The 23,225-nt window shown below is 35.2% G+C and overlaps 1 protein-coding gene across 5 annotated transcripts in view; it reads right to left on the bottom strand.

Annotated features, from left to right (window-relative positions):
* The window catches only part of LOC149794731 (uncharacterized), a 97,277-nt gene that overhangs the window by 30,506 nt on the left and 43,546 nt on the right, over positions 1-23,225 (bottom strand). For all 5 annotated transcript variants that reach the window (XM_089964345.1, XM_089964348.1, XM_089964349.1 and 2 more), the window contains exons 8-12: positions 20,940-21,074; positions 14,878-14,921; positions 11,047-11,062; positions 7,717-10,215; positions 2,872-3,007 (exon numbers count right to left, since the gene is read on the bottom strand). In XM_089964345.1, coding sequence (XP_089820471.1) covers positions 2,872-3,007; positions 7,717-10,215; positions 11,047-11,062; positions 14,878-14,921; positions 20,940-21,074 — 2,830 coding nt within the window. The remainder of the gene's footprint in view (positions 1-2,871; positions 3,008-7,716; positions 10,216-11,046; positions 11,063-14,877; positions 14,922-20,939; positions 21,075-23,225) is intronic.

Here is a 23,225-nt window from a genome sequence, read left to right as displayed (position 1 = left end):
TCCCTAACAATATCAACTTATTGGTGTTTCAAAGAAAATTTAAGCTCCCGATTTAAACAAGAAGATATACTATTTGCTGTTCTTTTCTGGTATCTAGAATACCGTATTTACCATATATGTTGGTACACCATAAATTAATTTTTTGTGCACTGTATGTTCTGGGACACATCGTTTGTTTGAGTTGTAAGTTGTGGCATGCCTTTTAAATCATTCGAAAATTACATGTTGGAAAATGCACTCCAACTGAAATTTAAAAAAATAAAATAAAACTGTGTACTTTACATAAAACTCTTTAATCTTCTGCAGCAGCGTCTCATCAACACAACTCTTCTCCTGCACATGTATGATCAGTTCTTCTGGTGCATATTTTTCTTAAGCTTTCTCATACCATGAAAAATTATTGTTAAAAGCAAAACATCTCCTGAAGCGGAAACAGAAAGGACTAAAGTCAGATTTATTTTTCAAATATGCACCAGTCTTTCTTATTCTCATGCTTTTGACCCCCATCTAATCATCAGTCGGTTCAGGAATGAAACCAACATACACTAGAATTTCATCCATGTGAATGACCATATTGTCTGCAAAGTCATCTGCTTTTCTTCTGGCCTTCACGAATTCATCAAATGATTTTATTTTCTCCAAATCTTCTGGGTGACACAGGGTCAACGATGTAAGTGCACGAAGCACTATATTGTGTCACTTTCAAAACTGTTCCATTGTTTCAATTTATTTTCAAAATTCCCATGAATACCAGTGAAAAAGTTAGCTTCCATATTTTGGCCATCTTTGTACACACATCCCAAATTCAAAACATCAGCACACTTAGAAGAATCCAAAGTCGACTTCTGAGGTCAGCTTGCTTTGTAATAAAAATAACCTTTGTCTCTAACGACTTGTTGGTAAGTAGTGCAAAGAATGAATTTACTGCTCACTGCCAGTTGTGTTCATTCACCACCTGGGGCTTCTATGTGCTTGGCATCTGTAGTTATAATTAATATAAATGGGCATTGATGTCTAAGGGTAAATAGTATACACAACAATAACTTGCTTTAATGATATTTTTGTAACCTGTGTTGGCAAAGGATTGCCACTTGCACTCAAGTGAATGTGTTTTCAAATAATGATTATTTGCGAGATACTGTCATATAATTCAATCTTGGTTATTCTGCACCTAACATTGTGTCATGCATAAATGGCAGTTGTCTTCAAGATATCAGCTGATTATTTCACTCTCATTTGCAAAATCATCTGCTTCTATTCTGGCCTTCACAAATTCATCAAATGATTTTATTTTCTCCAAATCTTCTGGCTGACGCTGGGTCATCAATGTCCGCGCACAAAGCACTATATTGTGTCGCTTCAAAATTTGTTCCGTTGTTTTAATTTGTTTTCAAAATTCCCATGATTAACAGTGAAAAAGTTAGCTTCCTTATCTTGGCCAGTTTTGTACATTACCTCCCCAACCAAATTAAAAAAATCAGCACACTTAAAAGAATCCAAAGTTGGCTTCCAAGGTCAGTTTGCTTTGTGATAAAAATACCTATTTCTTTGATGTCATGTTAGTAAGTTCAAAGAATGAGTTTACTGCTCAGTGCCAGTTTTGTTTATTCACCACCCCGCTTCTATGTGCTTGGCATCTGTAGTTCTAATTAATACAAACAGACATTGATTTCTGCAGGTAAACAGTGTACACAGCAATAACTTGCTTTAATGACACTTTTGTAACCAGTGCAAGAGAAAAGAATGTCACTTGCACTCACATGAATGTGTTTTCAAATAATGATTTTTTTTTAGATACTGCCATATAGCTGACATAGATATAATTCAATCTTGGTTATTTTGCATCTAACACATCGTCATGCATGAACGCGAGTTGTCTTCAAGCTATCGGTTGATTATTTAGCTTTCATTTGCGATTTTGTTGGATCCAGTTTTCAGTCAGATAACATATTCAAACATCTGAGCACAATCAAACATGATTTGTTTCTCAATGTTCGTGTCAATGAATGTGTTGTGTGTTATGCTCATGATGAATAAGAAGGAATAAATGATAACAAAAGAAGGTTAGTTCTTTCTTTTTATTATCAAATAAGCATTTTGTTTATGTATTTTACTGCAACGTGCAGTTGGGGGGGTGGTCAAAAATTCAGTACAAATTTATTTTGTTTCTTCAGTCTTGGGACATATGTCCTAGGTGAAACCTTAAGTTCTGGGACAGGAAATTTTTTTAATTATGTTATCATGTCCCTATATACATGATAAAAACGGTAAAATATGTGTCATCTGCATCCAATATTTGCAAAGTCTAGTTATATATTTCTATAATAAACTGAACAAAATAAAACACGATAAACTCTTGTATACATGTGTTCAAAGAGACGTAACTCAAAAATGTATGGAATTACTGTGATTATCAAAGATGGTGAACTATATCTTATGTGTTGCTTATAAACATAGACTGGCCCATCCAAATATGGCAACTATGTTACAAAAGAACTCCTATTCGGGTCAAAATGACAAAAAGATGATTGTCTGGGACCCTCTGGTGACAATCAGGTTATTATAAATCAATGAATGAAATGAAAAAGTTTTGTACATTTTTATATCCTTGATATCTGTTTCTAAAATCAGTCGGGTGGGGTGGGGTGGGGGGTGGTACAAATGGAATAGTGTGAGAATACTACAGAAGTTGCCATGGCACAATATAACCTTCATGTGCTGCTATGTTGTAAAGCACCAATCTACCAATTAACTAAGATGATGCATTTTAAAAGCAATAGTTAATAAATGGAAAGCTGGTAGAGGAAACTAGAAACAGAAGACCTTCCTGCAGTTCTAAATGCTAACTTACTATGAACAATAACTACTTACCTCTTGCTTCAGACCTCCTACGCAGCTGCTGCCCCTCATCTTGGTCCCCACCCATGCAAGTGGCAGCATGGGCTTCTATTTGGCTAGCAAGGAAATCTCTACCACAAATGGGGCATGTGATAAGCTCTTTGTTCACCTTGTGAAATAAGTATACAAGTGTAAGAATACTGAGAAAACATGGACAACTAATACGAACTAAGTCTAACAGTCCTCTATGTCGAGATATAGTGTCTGCAAATAAACTTATTGTGCAGAAACCATTATTTTTTTTATCAGACTTATCAGGACAAGGAACCTTAACCTTTAATACTCCATAACATTTCTATAGTACTCTGAGTGTACACCATTCACAACATCTGGACCATGAATTTGGTCTAGACCATAAGTTGTTCTGCAAAATCCACTTTACTTTGAACCACACTGAGTGACCTTTGACCTTCTGATATCCAAAATTAAAGGCCTCTTCCATGCCTTATGTGCAAATCCTCCGCAAATTTTGGTCAAGGTGAAAAACTAAATGCAAAAACAATTATCTTCTTTCAGTCACAGTGACATTAAACTTTGACCTTCTGACCCCAAATCAGTAACATTATTTCTTATTTTTCAACAGGATAAGTTATAGTTATACATGGGAGCCAGTATAACCAGTGAAAGAAAAACCCAGAAATCCCTCCAGTAAGAACCACCAACTCATGGGAAGCTACAAGCAAACTTTCTCACATACAGTGAAACCATGCTTTGTTATAACACAAATTTGGTCCACAGGGTTCATATAGAATTCTGAATGGTAAATTCAAAGACTTTTCCCAAACTTTCAAAGACCACAAACATAGATTTCCAAGACCTATTTTCGCTAACATTTTGTATACAAGTTATATGAGGAAACAATGAATGAAAACTACTACAATATTGTTTAATGATGAAATTCAAACTATAATTAATCAAAAGAAAGAAACCAGGAAAACTCCACTACATCCGAATCTAACAATCTTGGACAATTTTATTTGTGATTATGGAAAGAAATTAAAATGTTTTTGTTTATGTCAATTTCCAAAGACTTTTAAAGACCTCAGGGTTTTCTGCTCGATTTTCCCAAACTTTCAAGGCCTTGAAAATGCTACCTTATTTTCCCCAAACTGTCAAAGACTTCAAAGACTGTATGAACCATGTTGGGTATAGCATAGTTGTGGAATGGCTTGAAAAAATTTGTAAAAATTTTAACAACAATGTCTTGAAGTATTGAAGTACTACACAAAAAACCAATGGGAGCCTGTGTCATAGCATTCCATGTCATATGCATACTTCACATAATGCAAACTACTTACAAAATCAACTGCTTTTTAGGACCTAATTACTTGGGGGGGGGGGGGGTTACTAATGCATGAATATAGTTGTTATCGCACCTTAGATATCCATTCTCAACCAGAAAGACAGAATACTTGTAATTCAATCTCAGATGAGTCTAAATTCTGAATTATTCTTTTTTTTAAATTACTCTGGCAGTAAATGCAGTCACAATGCACCGTACCCTTGACAACTCACACCCTGACAAATCCATTTTTTTTTTCTTCAAAGAAATTGTCCCCAAAAAAATAAGCCCCTATGCGCTGAATGTGAAGAAAATTGAAATCATAATTGATAAATGACATCTTAATATATAGCTTGTTTAATCATTGAAAATGGCAGTTAGTGCCAGAAAGGGTTCGAATCAAGATCATGAAATTCACAAGTCTGAAAAAGAAATCACTTGTCATGTTTTATTGGAAAATATTGTTGAATACATTGTAAATATTATCTGGCAAAATAGCAATCAATGAAAATTTCTGGTAACTGATAACGGGTGGCAACACAGAAAGAAATAAACACTAATTAAATACATCTTGTCCAGCAAAATTCATGTTTAATCTTTAATTCTGTTCCAATGTAAAGATTATAATGGTGACGTGTTCTCGTCTATTAACCCTTTACCTCATGCAAGCATCTTTGGACGCCTCTGCTCCATTCACATGGAAGCGCCTTTTAACGCCTGCTGTAAACATCAGCCATTTTAACTGGTTTTCGTAGTGCCACCTTCAGGGAAAACCCCCTATTAGATACTACATTCATTTCTGTGATGTAGACAGATGTAGTTCTACAATGATACCAAATAATCTGGAATATCTAGTTGCACTACAAAATACAGATAAAAAAAACTCATTTTTTGGACCCAACTTTTTTCTACCCAAAATGCACCCTTAGTCAGAATCTGATTTTGTGTCCAGATTTTAGACTTTTTGGTCTCAGATCTAAGGCAAACCAGTATGAACTGCAGACAGAGTGGTCTCTATACAAAAATAATGGCTTAGTTTAGCAAAAATTTTACCCTTCTGCTCATGCGCGAGTCAAATAGTACTGAATGGAATCTGCAACCGCCATTTTGGATAGTGGAGATTACGACTCAGTTACTTTAAATAGCAGATATCAACCAGTGCATAAACAGCAACCATGTGATCTGACGTAATTGTCATTCGCAGAAATGAATGTAGTATCTAATAGGGGGGTTTTCCCCAAAGGTGGCGCTACGAAAACCAACTCAAAATGGCTAATGTTTACAGCAGGCGTCAAAAGGCGCTTCCATGCGAATGGAGTAGAGGCATCCCAAGATGCTTGCATGAGGTAAAGGGTTAAATAAACAAGCAAGTAAGCCAGAGCAACTAATTAAAAGTTAATCCTTATCCATGCAAATATTTTGTGAAAACAACTGGCCCTCCGCCGTAATGCAAAGAAACCACGTTTTACACTATTGTGTTATGCAATCACCAGCAATTGATTGGCAAATAAAAGATTTCCAATTCTGTTGAACTAAAGGTACCAAATTGCCAGCCTCATGGCACCTCGTATATCCGACCTTATTCCTTTATTGTCAACTCATAAATCATTTAGTATTTTTTATTATAAAACATATATTCTAAATTAGTTTTTTTAGGACACATTTGCTGCATGGTATGTATTTTCATTCCTTCTTTTAATTTAACAATGGTAATTAGCATTGGTATATACGGTATAAAAATGCTAGGTGTTCACTCGTGCAAGTTTCTTTCGGAGGACTGGCGCTACAGCATATGGAGTTACAGCATTCATAGTGATCATTCTTGGAACTTAAATTGTGGACGATTTTATTGTTGTGGTTTATTTTTTTTGTTCTGGTTTATTTTTTATTATTGCAGAGATAAAAAAATATCATTAGTTATGTGAATAATGATTAAACTTAACATTCTATTTAGTGAAGAAGCAAATTCTCATAGTAAAGTAATTATTTTATCACAACAATAAATCACAGGTGATACAACAGAACATGTAGGACTTTTCCTGTTCGGAAGAAATGAAAATCGAAGACATAATGTAATAACAGGGAGTTCTCTGCAAAAATCGGAAGATATGAAATCGGAAGGTAGGCATGGAGCAGCCCCAAAAATGTAGATTTATTTCTTCCTCCCCCTGTGTGAAGTTGACAGGCATGGTGTAAGGTCTCTTACATCAAAGCAAACTACAATTTAGCTTTTACGGTATTAGCATAATTTTCAATGCTTTATTTCTGAAACTTTACTATGGTATTTTGGAGATATCATTAAAGTTTAGCGCAATGGTGCCCATGATTTGACTCCAAGGGATGTACTTAATTCAGCGCATAATCAAACCTACAATGTACATGCGGTGGAGCCATTATGTAAATACATTCAGCCGTATTATTTGTTTGTTGTGTTGTCATACTGGGATTACATTTTAATGAGTTAGGTATTTACAATTTCAAAGCAAAGTAAAAACCTAATTACTGGTGCACTGATATAAAATGTCAAATGCAATAATGCATAAACAAACAATAATCGAGTCAAAAGGGAGAGGTAGTGTTACAGCAACTCGCGACTGCTAAATTCTTGTCATTGTTCAAATCAAATTATACACAAATCTAAATTAGGCAGAAACAATAAGAAAAAGGAAATTAAATAAATTACTTTACAAGTTTATATCATTTCTTTTTAATAATCATGCACACCAACCTCAAGATAAGTATACATGTATTTTTTTTTTAATATAAGTTTGCCTAAATAAATGCATTTTGAACTTACATCATGCATCTTGAGATGTCTCGGAGTTGTAGGTTGGCTTATACACGGGTCATGCACTTTTTAGCGTTTATACCTGTTCAATTTGGGGGTCGGCTTATACGCGAATGGGCTTTTACACGAGTATATACGGTACTGTATGTACTGCCAAAGCAAGATTTACTGTATGTACTGCCAAAGCGAGAATTACTGTATTACTGTCAAAGCAAGAATTTGTACAATTCTGTAATGTAATCTTATTCCAAAAAAGAAATAAAAAATCCAGACTAAAAATGGGTTGCAACAATGTAAAATTGACGGAAAAGAGAATAAAATTGGTCCACAAATTAAATGGCAGACTACTATTAACTTTATCACAAAATATGGGGAAAGGGATAATTAATGAGAACACTCATTTTTCCAAAGTATGAACAAACAATAATCCCAATGGTAAAATTCTGGCCTAAACAGATTCTGAAAATGCCACCCTACCTGCACAGAAACACTATTAAAAAAACTGTCTATCTGCAAATGTGATAAGAGAGAGAGAGAGAGTAATCCTAGAAAATCTGAGTGCTAATAAGAGTGCTAACTTTAAGCGGATAATATAACCAAAGTTAAACAACTGATGAGGAGACTATACTGCTTTAAAGAACTGTATCAAAAAACTATCCAAAGCTGCAACCATAAACTGGCAGCCATATTTCACTTTCTTCCAACACCAACTTAAAAATATTATTACACCTATACTCATTATAAATACCTGTTTTTTGCGTTCCTCTTTACTTTTCTCTAGGACATCATCAGGTGTTTTTCTACCAGAATCTACAACATTTCTGTTAATATAACCTCTTCTTCCCTGCCCAGTAGTGCTTGTTCCTGCCTGTATCAAGTCTTTGTTCTGACAAGTCCTACTTTCAACAGACATTACCTTCTCTACACTTGTCAATGTGCCAGCTGGGAGGGTCTTTACATTTACTTTACTTTCAAAACCAACTGCATTTCTTTGAAGAACTTCCAATTTTTCTTCTGTTCCCGCAAACTCCGCTGACGTGCTGGCTGTACCATGACTTGGTTCTCTTGATACATTTATACTGGATTTAGCATCTGACTCTTCACAATTTTCAGTCAATACTTTCTTTTTACTACTGTCCACTAGCTTTAATTTGGACTTTCCAGGTTTTATATTGCAAGAACGCTCTTCAGAGTATTGTGGCCAGGAGTTTTGTGGCAAGTGATTGGTCTGTGACAAATCTCGTCTCCCATCCATCGATTCCTCATCAGTAAAAATTTCTATTTCATCTTCAGTGGTTACAGTATTTGTTCTTATCTTCTTTTCTTGTAACTGTCCTTGATTTCTGTTGTAGTGTTGCTTCCCTTTACTCTCATCTTTTCCCCCCTTTTCTTTCTTATTGGATTTTAATGTTTCTGTGGTTGGTTTGGATGTAAAGGTAAACATCCTCTCCAAGCCTGTTTTTTTTTCATTTCTTACAGTTCCATCTTCAGCAAAATCAATGAACTCTTGCACAACTTCTGCTTTATTATTCTGAAAATGTGATTTTTTACCCTGACTGTGACCTCTGTTCTTTGACTTTATTGGCATGGAAACTCCTCTCTGACTTCTTTCTCTTTGAGGAAGCTTTCCCTGTCCAATTTGCTTATCTACATCTTCTTCCTCACTATCTGAGAGTTCAAACACAGTACAGGATTTGGCCGAAATATCCTTTTGATTCAATGTCAATGCATTCCTGGCTTTCTTTTCCTTAATAATACTGATCTGTGTCGAGTACAGCTCCCCCACTGGATTAAGCATGGTACTTGAGCCCTGACTGCAAGGGTCTGTTGAATTCGACTCGTGACTGGCTGGTCTATTCATCAAGCGCTGCACTCCTGGTTTTGCAACAGGCTCTGCTTCTATCATACATATATTCTGTGAAAACAACTTTCTTTTTTTGTATACTGGTGATTGGCTGCCTTCTTGTTTATCTTGACATACTTCCTCTTTCTCCTGCGCAGTCGTGAAAAATTTCTTCATCTTGCACATTAATTCAGCGCCTGTTTGTTTTATTCTCTGTAATGTCTGATGATGTTTAGCTTTAGTTATATCTTGGAGGTTGGGAGACATTTCATCTTCATCTTGTGGTTGACTTTCTTGCACAACAGTTGTATCAATTCCTTCCTCATTCTGAGTTCTGTTTCCCATATGTGGCACGGACACATCTAAATCTTGGGTATCTTCAACCAACAACCCACTTTCTTTCTTATTCCCACAACTGAATTTCATTGTATTTTTTTTATAGTTCATCGATTCATCTGGAAATAAATTCCCCTTCTTTGCACTAACTTCGCTGGCACTTAAATTCTCAATTTCTTCAAAGAAGTCCTTTTTGATTGTAGCTTGAACTCTATTCTTATGTTCTAGGCCTTCAACTTGTAAATTTTCATGGTTCTTTTTATAACATGGAGCAGATAATCCATTACCAGATTCCACTGCTTTTGATTTTCCAAATCCTGTTTTGGGCATACCTTTCTTCAAAGTCATCTTTTCACTCTGAAGTATTTCAAAATTCTGGATCTCTTTTACAGCTGGTCTTGCGTAATTTTTACGCCTAGTCACCCTTATTTTTGACTCAAAATTATCGAAATCTTCAGAATCTCCCATCTCACGTTTTCTTCTTCTCTCATTATTGTTGATTTTTTGAGCTTCAAATACATCACTCTTCTTAGCAACAATATTTTGATCATCTTCACGAACATCTGGACCCAAATGTTTTTGCTTTAATTCAACGATATCAGTCAAGTTTTGTGTCTCCATTCTAACCAACTGGGATTCTCCTGTGTTTTTATTAAGAAACCCATCCTCTACCAAATCAAATGTGTTTTCTTCAAAAATATCAGGTGAATTTATCCTAAATTTACTCATGTTCTTTCTAGTGGAGACTGGAGCCTTTCTGTCATTCATTTTGAAATCCTGTGTTTCTTCAATCGTTATGGAATGTGTCTGATTAGTGTCCATTCTAAAGTTTTCAGCTGACTCTTCTGAATCTGACATAGTCATTATCGCTTGTCCTCTTCTCTTTACATCAATAGTTTTTGTGCAATGCTGGCCTACTTTTACCGTTTCTCCCCAATCCAATGGGTTCCCACATTTTGTCTGAGCTTCTCGCAACTTGCGATTATATATTTCAAACATCTGAAGAATTGCTTTAGCATATTCCAACTTGTTCGGCATTTTCAGTGGAAACTCTGGGTTCCTCTTTACCTAAAGAAATGAATATGTACTGAAAGTAATAACTAAATGTTTAAATTAAGACAAGCATCATGTATATTGAATTTATATTGTGTGTTTGACCTTTATCAGTGATTGAATGTACAGTTTTGGCCTATCTGACTATTGTCATGTAATGTCTACCTGATTTATATCATAATTTCAAGTGATACAATGTTCACTAAAAGGTTAGGTGGTAGTTTGTATATAAAGAGGTTAGGTAAATAACTGTCCATCAGTTATTTAAATTATTTAAGATTATAAGCTTATTGACTTTTTTTGACTAAAACACTTCTTTGGATTACTTTGACATTCTGGCTTATATCATTGTGATACATCAAGAATATTGGTACATCAACACACACAAGACAATCAGTACATCAGCACATTCAAGATTACTGGAATTCATTCGGAACATTCTATACTTCTGAACTTGTGATAGAACATTTAAGACTAATTGGAATTTAAGTATTTAAGTAACCAATAATGCAAGTTCCTCTTAAATTTTCACTTTGTATTCTAGGGAAAAAATTCTTTGCAGAATTTTAGTAAACTTGTAGATCTTGCTTCTTTCTGTTACTTAGTTTAAGACTAAGTGGTATTAACACAATCATGAAAGTACACATCATAAACAGCTTGCAAAGAAACTAAATTCAAACTTTAAGGTCAGAGTTTATTGTTCATGTTTGTAGACTTTGAAGATCAAGTTTGACAAATATTGCTGTTGTAGTTACTTGACCTGGTTAATCATATCTAGGCATAACAGGTGTTCCATTAAGACACCTACACTGCATATTTTGATCACTTTTACTGATGTCTACTTACCTTTCCAGTTACAATTCTGAAAAGAGATAGAATATATATATATATATATATATATATATATATATATATATATATATATATATATATATATATATATACACACACACATACATACATACATACATACATATACATATACATACATACACCAAAAGACCTTTGTAACTCAGTCTTCCAAAGTGTTGCTAACAAAAACAAATTTTAAAAAGACATAAGGAAGTTTGAAAACAATGATCATGATGATAACTATATCTCTTGTTCTCATTTGTGTGATACAGTTTACCTATGTGAGAAACCAATGTGGGATATGTTTATCACACACGAGTGCACTCAATGACACTGAAGACAACATCGTTGTGCTATTGACACCTTGGATGTCTGCAATGTTCAATGCAGTACGAGTAATACCAAACAAGCTGTGCCCACACTTGAAACAGTAATGCTTGATTACAATAAAATTCTTAGATGCAAATTAAGGTTTTTACATACTCAAATGCTAGATCAATGTCAGCTTCATTATTTGACACCATTTCCTGTCAGAAGATACATTCATCTATGTACTGGCCCTGGATATGGAAATTCTTCCATTGGAACACAATTTTAGGACAGAAAACTTCATTTAACTTTTAACACCCACTTCCAAAGAGTAGCCAACAAATGTACAATGTTCAAAATATTTATACAAGTTGTCAGCATGCCTCATTCCTTCCTACAAATTCGGACTCTCTTGTAAAATGAGTGGGCGGAGGAAATGGCCATAGTTCAATATCTACATAACACTTTAATATCCATCTCTCTTTCTCCCTGCTCCATTCTGTAAGACCCCTATTGCCTCTAGTCGTATAAGTATAAATCTGTTGTTTCTGAGCTTAATTTGTTCCTTATCTGTATATGAATAGTGTTCTGTGCTGAGAACTCAATTTCAATATGCTGTCTGAAGGGACATGTCCAGCCAGTGGAACAAGTTTGAAAACTGTTCTATATGTTAGTTAAGCACAGTCTTCCACAGCTCATGGGTATTGTGTTATTAGATACTTCTGCTCCAAAATAAGTTTTTTCACTAACATAACCTTTGCCAAAGTTAAATATTCTTTAAATAGCAGATCCATAATGCTGTATTAGGATTTTAAGTCCATTAATGCCATAGATTTTAAGTCCATTAATGCCATAGATTTTAAGTCCATTAATGCCACAGATTTTAAGTCCATTAATGCTATAGTCTGTTTGTTCGAACAGTTATTTTTATGAAATAAATATCATTACTTATTAAATTCAATTTTTGTTTCTTAGTTGATTTATCGTAACCTTTATGCAAGGACTGTTCCATTAAAACATAAACGGGACCCAGGGAAAGCACTTTTAAAGTGGGGCACTGACCCAAAATGCAATTTAGAAATTTCTTATCATTTGAACAGAAACTGTGAAATCAAAGTACCCTGGCATATATTTTTTAAACTGTCTTCCCTGCTTACCATGTATGTCTAAATGGAACAGCCCATAGGACTATATGGTTTTGAAGCACATGATCCCACTGGATAGAAATTTTAACAAGAAGCACTCTACTTTTATATTGTCTGTATTTTAATTTCACTTTTTCCACAATTAATTTCAACATACCACTGAAATGAGTTGATCATCATGCCATCCATCTCAAATTTAACACCATTTTTTAATACAAAATCACTCAAAAATATCTGTATCAACACTTTCCCAGCTCCAATAATTTAATATACTTTTTAACTTTAAAAATAAACTTCCTTCATCGCCATGATCAGCCAGTATTTGCCAAATGAAATTGTCATCTAAAGAGGAACCGTGATGGGAGTCATTTTGAATCTTCCTAATAAGCCTGTACTATAAACAAGCATTTGTAAAACTTCCTGATGCAATCACCAAACTATGATAAAGCTTGTTACAAGGCCAAATGTGCCAATAAAATTTAGTTTAACCAACCATGCCAAGACAAAGAAACCATACGTGTAAACAGTTATAAAGAAATACACATTGAGACAAGTGTTACAATATTTCTAACAGTTTGACTTTTGTCACAACAAGCACTTTAAGGGTGAATGACTGAATAAAACCAAATACTGCACACATAACTGCCAACCCCCAAATAAAAAAAATACTGACTTCTTGTGACAAAAATACTGATTTTCAGGAACAAATACTGATTTTTAAAATTTTAATGCATATGTAACTATTTACAACATATACAACCATCAGTAAAGTAGGACAGTGCTTTACATAATTATTTAATGTCAAATATGCATGTGTTGTACCATATTCCATTTGGGTGCCCATTCAGAAGGTGCAAGAGTGCAACACACTCAGACACAGACTTTTTATAGTAGCCTTTTCCACACCTTATTTTTTTCCAATCATTATCAATTTGAAGGTATCAACTTTCATTGATGATCTCAATTCTGTGTGATTTTCTTATTGAACAGTTTTTGTTCTAGCATATGAGTAATCCTTTACGATTTTACTGTCTGGAAAACGTGTGCGAAATAAATCGCCAGCAACACTAGTAACTGAAAGAGGAAGGTTAATTTCCATAAGAAATTTAATAAACCGAATTTCGATCAAATTACATCAAGGTTCTCTCTGGTATTTATATACGTCATAAAGTTCGGGCTGAGTTGTGTATGATGAAACAGCAAGCTGGTGTTTATTAGCTCTAGTGAAATCACGTTACACAATTTGTAAAAACGTACAGTTTTCTCCTTTACTAGATGGTTTTACAAATCTAAACAAGACGGCACAATTATCCATCTAGTTCTGTTTTCTTGTCTTTCCTGGAGAAGATTCTGAATATTCTGCTTTCCTATTCAACATGATTAGAAGTTGAATATTACGAAAATAAGATACAGTGACAGCGGTAACTGTTTGCGAAATCCAATATGGCGGATAAAGACAGGCATTGTAGCCTCGATTTCAAATGAACCAATCATATTGTAGAACTGTATTCCTATATACATGCGATACATTTCTATCAGAATGGAACCATGTGCCCGTTCTAAACTGAAAATTGCAAGGAATTTTTTAAATATTTTTAAAAAAATAAAAAATGTATTTTTTGCCAAAAAAACATACACCCGTATTTAGGTCCAAAATATGGGACAAATACGGAAAAAACGGGACACTTGGCAGCTATGTGCACAGTATATTTAAATATTTGTGGTTTGAAACTAATATGTAGGCTTTCTCACACATCACCACTTTTAATGTGTGCCAATTTGTACAAATTTTGTGAAACATGCACTCACACACCCTGTAGCATCTCTGTATATATAATTCACAAGACAATGAATAAAACAATACCTACTAATGGCATCATCAAATTTCTTTACATAGACAAAAGAAATATGAAAACTTTTGCTAAATGGTGAATGTAAACTGTGATAACTTTCATACAAATCTAACCTTTTTAATAATTTGTAAAACAGAATTTTATATATATATCAACCACAATACATATGCTGGAATGCCCTATCATTGTTTCTACATCAGAAATAAATATTACTATGACATTAAAATGACATAAATAATAAAGCATCTGTTAAAATATTAAATTTACTTTATTTAACTTTAGGGAAATAAGCATCTTTCTGAAAACTTCTTTAAAAGTACTCTGGAAACAAATTTTTTTTCTCACAATACTATGATGACCTCCCCTAAAATGAATCCATATTTTACATGTTTGTTGCAAAGAGTGGGAGAAAAAGATAATAAGGTCTCATACTTTTCAATTCTAAAACCTTTGGATTCATAACTGATCTCAACTGAATGATTAATTTAAAGACAAACCAATTCTTCAAACAACTTTACCTGTAATGTCGATGCAATGGCTCAACTTCATCAGCCTCTGATTCCTGAAAACAAAAGTGATTTATTTTATCACCCTGTACACTTTCCCTTGGAATCAAATAACAATTTTCAGAGAAATTCAGTAATTTCTTTAAAAATATTTAGTTTTTACAGTAAGGTAACAAAGACTCTGGCAGGCAATGGATGAAAATGTACACACAAGAGCTAGCAGCAATGGGTGCATGAAGAAGGACCCTGCTCTCTGCAATTTACCTGGAAGGTCCTTAAAGAGAGAAACTTTCTTGGGAAACCAAAGTTTGGAGAAGATAAGCATTCAGATAACTCTTCCAAAGGCTGAAGTGAAATGACTGTCAAAAGCCATTAAAAGGGACAACAAAAATGTGTACTTATTTACAGGTGTCCTTCATTTAATTGTTAAAAATATCATAAATTTCAGAGATGGGATAGACGTATGTTCTCGTTTATGAGCTGACATCCCATATATGGAAGTGTCTGCTAAAGCATGATTCCCTGCATTCCTTATTAAGTTGTACTGAATCTGAAGTCACACATCCAACCTGGTTCAAATCGAGCAATTTTTGGTGAAGAGATCTCATGGAAATCCAAGTCTGGAGGATAAACGATCAGGAAAAGACAACTCTTCTGAATTCAAGGCTTAAGTGGGTTTGATTTTGCACTCCTGGATACACTGGTCTAAAAGACAAATGTAGTTTTAAAAAAAAGACTGGTGCTTTGAGTTGAAAGACACCAAAGTCAGGGAGTTTGGTAGAAAACAGTTTTATCTATGTTTAGCTGTGAATCTACTTTGAGTAACTTTGGGCTGTTCCAGTAGAACATATATCCCCCTGGGGATGGCACTTCAAAAATATTTCTGTAGAAGGTTGTTTCAAACTATTTTGATTCTGACAGTGGAAGGTTGGTTAGGAAAATCACTTCTGTTGTGGGTTGTGTTAACAAAACAAGAAATCGCTGGTGGGGTTGTCAGAAAATAAAACGAGTATGTATTAAAAATCACATTTAACCCCTTCCTAGTAGTCTAACGTGAATAAAACACTGGGTCAGAAAATGATGCCGGTACACATGAGTGCATGTAATTTGTACAAATTCGTGTACTTTTAATGCAGTGATACACGTTCCACAAATTACATCAACGTCGCGGATGTAAAACATACTTTGCGCAGTATGCAATTTTTTATTAAACTTTTAACTTTAAAAGTGCATTATGTGACGTAATTTGCACTGCCAGTAAAGGTCTTGCAGCACTTGATTCGACGTCCAGATAGCTATATATTTTGGTTCGACATGACCGGCTGTTAAACTAAATTTGCTTGGTTGATTGGGCCCTGGAACAAGCATTTTATGGTAGTTTTAACCTTTTTTCATCATGGAAATTTTACAAATGGGTGTTTCGAATAAGGGCCACACAGGAAACCAATATGGCTGAATCACAACAGGGTTTGTCTTCAGACAACTTTTTCAATCGGCAAATACTGGCTGGTGAATGAATTTCATGTATATTGGTCTTTTGGAAATTGGGAAAATGTCACTGAAAATACCAGTGTGTGATTTTGAGCCCAAAATTGATGTACGTATTGGATGGACGATATGCTGATTATATTTATTCAAGATACCCATGTCTGAACAAGCAGACTATGGGAATGTTGGACTTTAAAATCACTTAGGCAAGAGTCCTCCGTACACATGTAACATGTGGGTGGCAAAATTCAAAGACTTGCCAGTCATGCTTCAGCCACCTGTTTGGTGGGAAAATGTGTTGATCAATTAGATATGCTATGTTTACAATGACAGAATTTAGTGGCTGAAAGCATACACACACACCTACAAGTCACCGTTATAAGAGTACATCAAAAGAACATGCTGCAATAGCTGCTCAGCAAGATCAAAGGCTTTGACTGGTAGCTTGGTAGGAAAATCTACTGATATTTACAAGTGCCTGAATTCAGAGGCAGAAAGACCCAGAGATGTACATGTCATTCATAACAGTACAGCAAATAAACAACTTTAGCTTTCATTATTGTGTTCATTTCCGAGTGTAGTGGAATAAGCAGTGCATGTGACCTCGGAATCATGACATTTTGAGATTCAGACTTGAATGAGTATTTTGGGGTTCAACGGCAAACTGATGAAGATTGTAAAGAGATTCAGGAGAGTGCTAAAGTTGCTATAACTGATAGTTTGGATGGGACAGTAGCCAAGTGTAAGAAAGTGTGTGATGCCTGGCTTAATGCTTTGAATAAGACCTTCCTTGGATTGACAAAACTCAGACTCAATCTGATGGACAAACAAGAGCCATGTCAGTATTATAAAGAATGTAGAAATTAAACTCAATGGCAACCAATAGTTCTTATAATTTGCATAGTTTTCTGGAAGGGGACTGCAACTTGTTCTGGTGGGCCTCCTATTTTTACCAGAATGGGAGTCCTGGACTCCTAGTTTTAAAATCCTAGCAAGACCTCTGGAAAACTTTTCGTTTTGGAACAGAGAAATCCAAGAGAGAATACTCATGGGGCCATCCCTGTGAGATGTTAAAATTGCACAACCATAAAGAACAGTAACTTATTCAAGCTAGTTAGGCATATGTGTTTCAGATAGCAGGCAATGAAAGGAGTTCTCAGCGCAGAATAATATTCATACATAGCGGAGTAAGATCATATTAAATTCAGAAACAGTAAACAGATTAATGCTCATAGGGAACATCAGAGAATCCCCATAATTACACGTGTGTAGATCTAGTTAGCAGAACCACTATGGCAATAAAAGAATAACGAGACAAACTTTCATATCATATTAAGTACATGATCTCTTTGTGCAAAAATTAAATGACATCAAAACACAGGAGACTGGCTGATCTGTGTAAACTCAAAGCAAGATGGATAAAATCTGTCCTGTTTGTGTTCGGTTCTTCCTATGTTTATTTTGATCATGGTGATATTTTCTGCAGACCTTTTGTCAATTAGTTCCAAACCATCATTTGGTATTTGCATTACAAACTGGATTACTGTTATCTAGTACACAACAGTCTGAAGCAGTCTCATTAACTAATGATGAAATTGATGAAAAAAATACTTGATATCATTCTGATATATGGATTCTTTACTACACTACTATTCTGTTCATCCTGATTCTTTTTTTACCATCTCCTTTAGTTTTACTGGTACAAGTACTTTTTAAAAAATTGTAACTTCTGTTTTCTTGCAATCTAAGTATTTGTAATCATGTATTATTGTCAAAAGGTAAAATGTGCTTAGTTTTGTTGTAAAATTGAAAAATATTAATTAGCAAGGGACTAAAGTAAAAAGTGGGTCAACTTCATGTGTGCAGAAATTATTGACATATTACAGTGTTGTTACTTAATCTTCTTCTGAAAACCTCATGTCAATACGACTTTTCCCTAACCTCTCTTTGTGAACTGTTCCCTGTAATCTAAAGTATGTAACATGTCATGCATGCTGGCATTTGGGTGGAAATTCCCAATAGCTTTTACACAGTTTTGATGTGAATGCCATCTATGTGTCAGTAGTTAATGACATTCTCTCTGCGTTGGATAGAGGAAAGATTACAGTCCTCACCCTCCTTGATTTGTCTGCAGCATTTGACACAAAAGACCATGATATATTACTTCACCGTCTCCAGCATGTATTTGGCATTCATGATACAGCCCTACTGTGGTTCAAGTCCTACTTGGTCAACAGGACACAAATTGTATCTGCAAATGGAATACACTCCAGCCCAGTTGATCTATGTTGTGGTGTTCCACTGGGGTCTGTTCTTGGACCTGTTCTCTTCATTCTGTACACTCAGTCGCTCTCAAGTATCATAGATCATCATCCAGTGTCTCACCAATTGTATGCTGATGACACCCAAATATACAAATCTAGCCACCCAATTGAAGCTGATGCTACCATCCAAGGTGTAGAGAGGTGCATTTCTGATGTGAAATCATGGATGAACGTAACAAGCTGCAGATGAATGATGATAAAACTGAGGCCATTCTGATCACAACTCAAAGACTTTCTCATTCACATCCTTTACCTCAAACAATAAATATCAGCAACACCAACATTAAATTCACACAATCAGTACGAAACCTAGGTGTTACTCTGGACAGTACTCTCATATTGCACCAACATGTCATCAACATATGCAAGGCTGCATATCTTGAGCTGAGACGCATCAGCTCAATTCGCAAATATCTTTCAGTTGATGCCACTAAAACATTTGTGTGTTCATTAGTATTTTCAAGACTGGACTATTGTAACTCAAATTCTGTCTGGTTCATCTCAATATCTGCTCCAGAAACTTCAAAAAGTTCAAAACACACCTACTCGGATCATACTTAGAGTACCACGATCAGAGCATACCTCCCCACTGCTCTATACCCTATACTGGCTATCCATTTGATCCAGAATCAAACACAAAATTTGTTCTTTGTGCTACGTTTCACTGTCAGACTCTAGTCCAACATACCTATCCGACCTCACCCATGTGTACACACCAGCAAGATACTTACGCTCCTCTTCTGACAGTCGTATACTCATTATTCCCACTAGGAAAACATTATTCCCACTAGGAAAACAAAGTCATATGGACAGCTTTCTTTTGCATACCAGGGCCCAGCAACATGGAATGAATTGCCCACTGAACTTAGACACAAAGACACAGTGATCACATTCAAGAGGGGTCTCAAAACTCACTTATTTCGACTGCAAAAACAAACTTAAAGACCCAATAATGTTTCCTACTTTAAATATTCTCAGCATGTTTTTTTAAATGTTTTCTAATTTCATGGTGTTTGTTTTTGTAATCATATCATTATATGTGTTTTTTATCTTATAGGTGTTGTCTAATGTTGAAAAGCGCTTAGAGCTTCTAAAGATTAGGCGCTATACAAAGTCCTCATTATTATTAATATTATAGATTATTATTATTATAGACAGACTTGCAAACTGACCGTGCAAATATAAAGCAACAGTGCGTGTCTTTGAACACTTAATCTGTTAGCTCTAAACGTCTAGAGGTAAACCGAAATCTGGTAAAAAGTAGGAACCACACAAAGCTTTAAAAAACTGATACTACATTACACTCAGTTCAAGCAAAAGAGACATCTTGTACATGGAGATATTTGATAAGAGAGTTCATCATGGGTGGTTAAAGCAGACAAACACAGAAGTGCTTAGTCCTACATGTAAGACCTTGATGCTGATATTTATGTTTTGGGCATCAGGGTCTTACTGCCTAACTAACAGTGCTGTGTAGTGTGTTTTGATGTCGACTGATCAAATTTTCAGGAATATCTCACACAACTGGCAACTAAAATAACGGCGCTTTTCTACAAACTAAATCATAATGTTTTAGTCAGACTTTACTTACTCTGATGTCTTTTCTCTAATAAATTCAAATTCTCACAAAAGAAATGGACATGTTTTCAAGTTTTGTTGGCCTATATTTCAGTTGACTGGAAAGTGATGAAAGTCAGGAATGCCGAAATCAGGTGAAGTTGAAATATTATTCTTTAACGAAACGAATAAAAATATATTATGCCTATTGGAAGTGTAAAGCAATGTTTCGTTTAAGAAACATATCTGCCACATGAACCTACTTAAACATACTTCGGCATACCTCAACTACCATCGCATTGCAACAAATTCAAATGTATGTCAACGGAACATGAATATGCGTCCATTTGCTAGTGTCATATTTTCATTCCACCATGATAAACACTGCACAGTAAGTATATTAATTACACATAAATTAGTGGAAGAATGTCAATATATGCTGCCAAATGTGTGAGATATTCCTGAAACTTTGACTACTCGCACCTATGTCAACCATGGGCTTAACTTCGCTTATTTTCTACTTTACTTGATTTACTATTTTTTTAATTTTCTTCTTTAAGGCCATTATTTGGAGAGTAAGACATAGCACTAAAACAAAACCCAACATGTGCTATGTCTTACATTGTAGGACTAAAAAGTGCTCAGAGTTGCAATATGTTCATGTACTTCAACTTCACAAAAGTTTTGATTACAGTGATATCTTACAATTCTATCAAGAGTCCATGGTCTTACAGAGCAGCCTTTTTCCTCACTGTCTGGTGATGAAATGTTTTCTATTTCTGGCTTTTTGACTTCCATACTCTCCAAGGGCTGAGTGGCTTCATCATCCATGACTTCTACCTGTTGAAACAAAATAAACTGCCTTTAACAAACAAGAAACTGCAGCAAATCTATGTAAATAACATTGCAATTTTTCTCATGATAAACACACGACAAAAATATACCTGAGGTTACATTTGTAAAAGTAATCCTGAAAAAGGTTTTATCTTTGAAAACTATGATATCCTTTTTCTACTTTAATTTTTCTTAACATCTTTTTACACTCAAATTACTGTCAAACATTTAAAAAATAACAATATGATAAGGACAAAGCCTGGGAAAAGGGACAGTTGAGATGAGCTAAACACCAAGCACGAGTTCCACCTAGTGTTAAAAAAACATCTTTACAGTCCTCCTGCCCTTTTATACATCAGTTTAACAAAATCTAAATAGTAGCAAAATATTAACACAATTATCCACAAAACATTTGGAAAACAAAAGAATACCAATGGACCAGAGACAAGTTGTATTTTAGGCATCCTATTTTCTAGAATAAAAGATTTGTCCAGAATGAAGCAAACTGAAGTTACCTTCAAATTCCTATTAGTGGTACCAATTTCTAAAGGATCTTTTTTTCTACAATACCCAGTCTAATCCTTTACCTTTGAGTCTTTTGCTTCGTGGTGTGACATACATTTCCCCAAGCCACAAAGTGCAGCGTGCTAAAAACAGAACTGTCTCAATATGGATAGGCCTGCCTCTTAAACAGTGGATGTTAAGTTATGGATGTTCAACATATTTTTAACCAGTTTACATTTTTGTACAAATCTATTATCAACAGAAAGGTTTCAGAGTAAAACCTGATGTTAAAAGATGGATAATAATTTTTATTAAAGATTTTTTTTTAATATGCTTTAAAATTTTGAGTTAATTTGGTGCTGATATTATTTTATTATTTATATCACTTACATGATCCGACATTTTAAAGAACCTGATTCAGTGTCTGGCGAACATCTGCCATGTTCAGAGAAACTAAAACAAGTGTTATGTGGAAAAGCACATCCAATGCCACTGTTAAAGGCAACAGTATTTTAAACATCTGAAGAGAGATACTTGTATCTTGCCACCAACAGACACAGAATTATGACAACTGAACTAGGTCATATCATAATCAACATCCCACCTCTGGAGTACTCTTTGACTCAGTTTCTGAGTGTTTAAACATATCACTCATGGAGTAATGAGACTCAGCTTAGGACTGTTTAAACATCTCATGCCTGGAGTACTCTTAGTTTAGAAGTATTTGAACAGACCGGCCACTTTGAGTGGAATGAAAATTAGGATGCCCATGAAAGATGGTTTAAATGAAGAAAGTAGAGTACTACAAACACAGCATGGTTAACTACTTGAACACGCAGACCTTAATATACCAGCTAGCTTACTAAAACAAGGGGGAAATATAAACCAATCAAAACAAGGAACAAGCATGAGGTAACTCAAACATTTAAATTTATTTTCAGTTGATTTAAGTCATTATTATCATTTAATAACAGTGCAATACATGGTGGTGGTGGGATAGGGGTCACTCACTACAGTACAATACATGGTGGTGGTGGGATTGGGGTCACTACCTACACAGTACAATACATGGTGGTGATGGGATAGGGGTCACTACCTAAAGTATAATACATGGTTGTGGTGGGATTGGGGTCACTACCTACAGTACAATACATGGTGGTGGTTGGATTGGGGTCACTCACTACAGTACAATACATGGTGGTGGTGGGATTGGGGTTACTACCAACAGTACAATACATGGTGTTGGTTGGATTGGGGTCACTCACTACAGTACAATACATGGTTGTGGTGGGATTGGGGTCACTACCTACAGTACAATACATGGTGTTGGTTGGATTGGGGTCACTCACTACAGTACAATACATGGTGGTGGTGGGTTGGGGGTCACTACCTAAAGTACAATACATGGTGGTGGTGGGATTGGGGTCACTACCTAAACTACAATACATGGTTGTGGTGGGATTGGGGTCACTACCTACAGTACAATACATGGTGGTGGTTGGATTGGGGTCACTCACTACAGTACAATACATGGTAGTGGTGGGTTGGGGGTCACTACCTAAAGTACAATACATGGTGGTGGTGGGATTGGGGTCACCACCTAAACTACAATACATGGTTGTGGTGGGATTGGGGTCACTACCTACAGTACAA

The sequence above is a fragment of the Sinohyriopsis cumingii genome, chromosome 7 (genome assembly GCF_028554795.1).
Source record: "Sinohyriopsis cumingii isolate HCF-2022 chromosome 7, ASM2855479v2, whole genome shotgun sequence".
Lineage (NCBI taxonomy): Eukaryota > Metazoa > Mollusca > Bivalvia > Unionida > Unionidae > Sinohyriopsis > Sinohyriopsis cumingii.
Note: the sequence above shows the minus strand (reverse complement) of the source record. Positions and strands in the feature narration are given on the sequence as shown.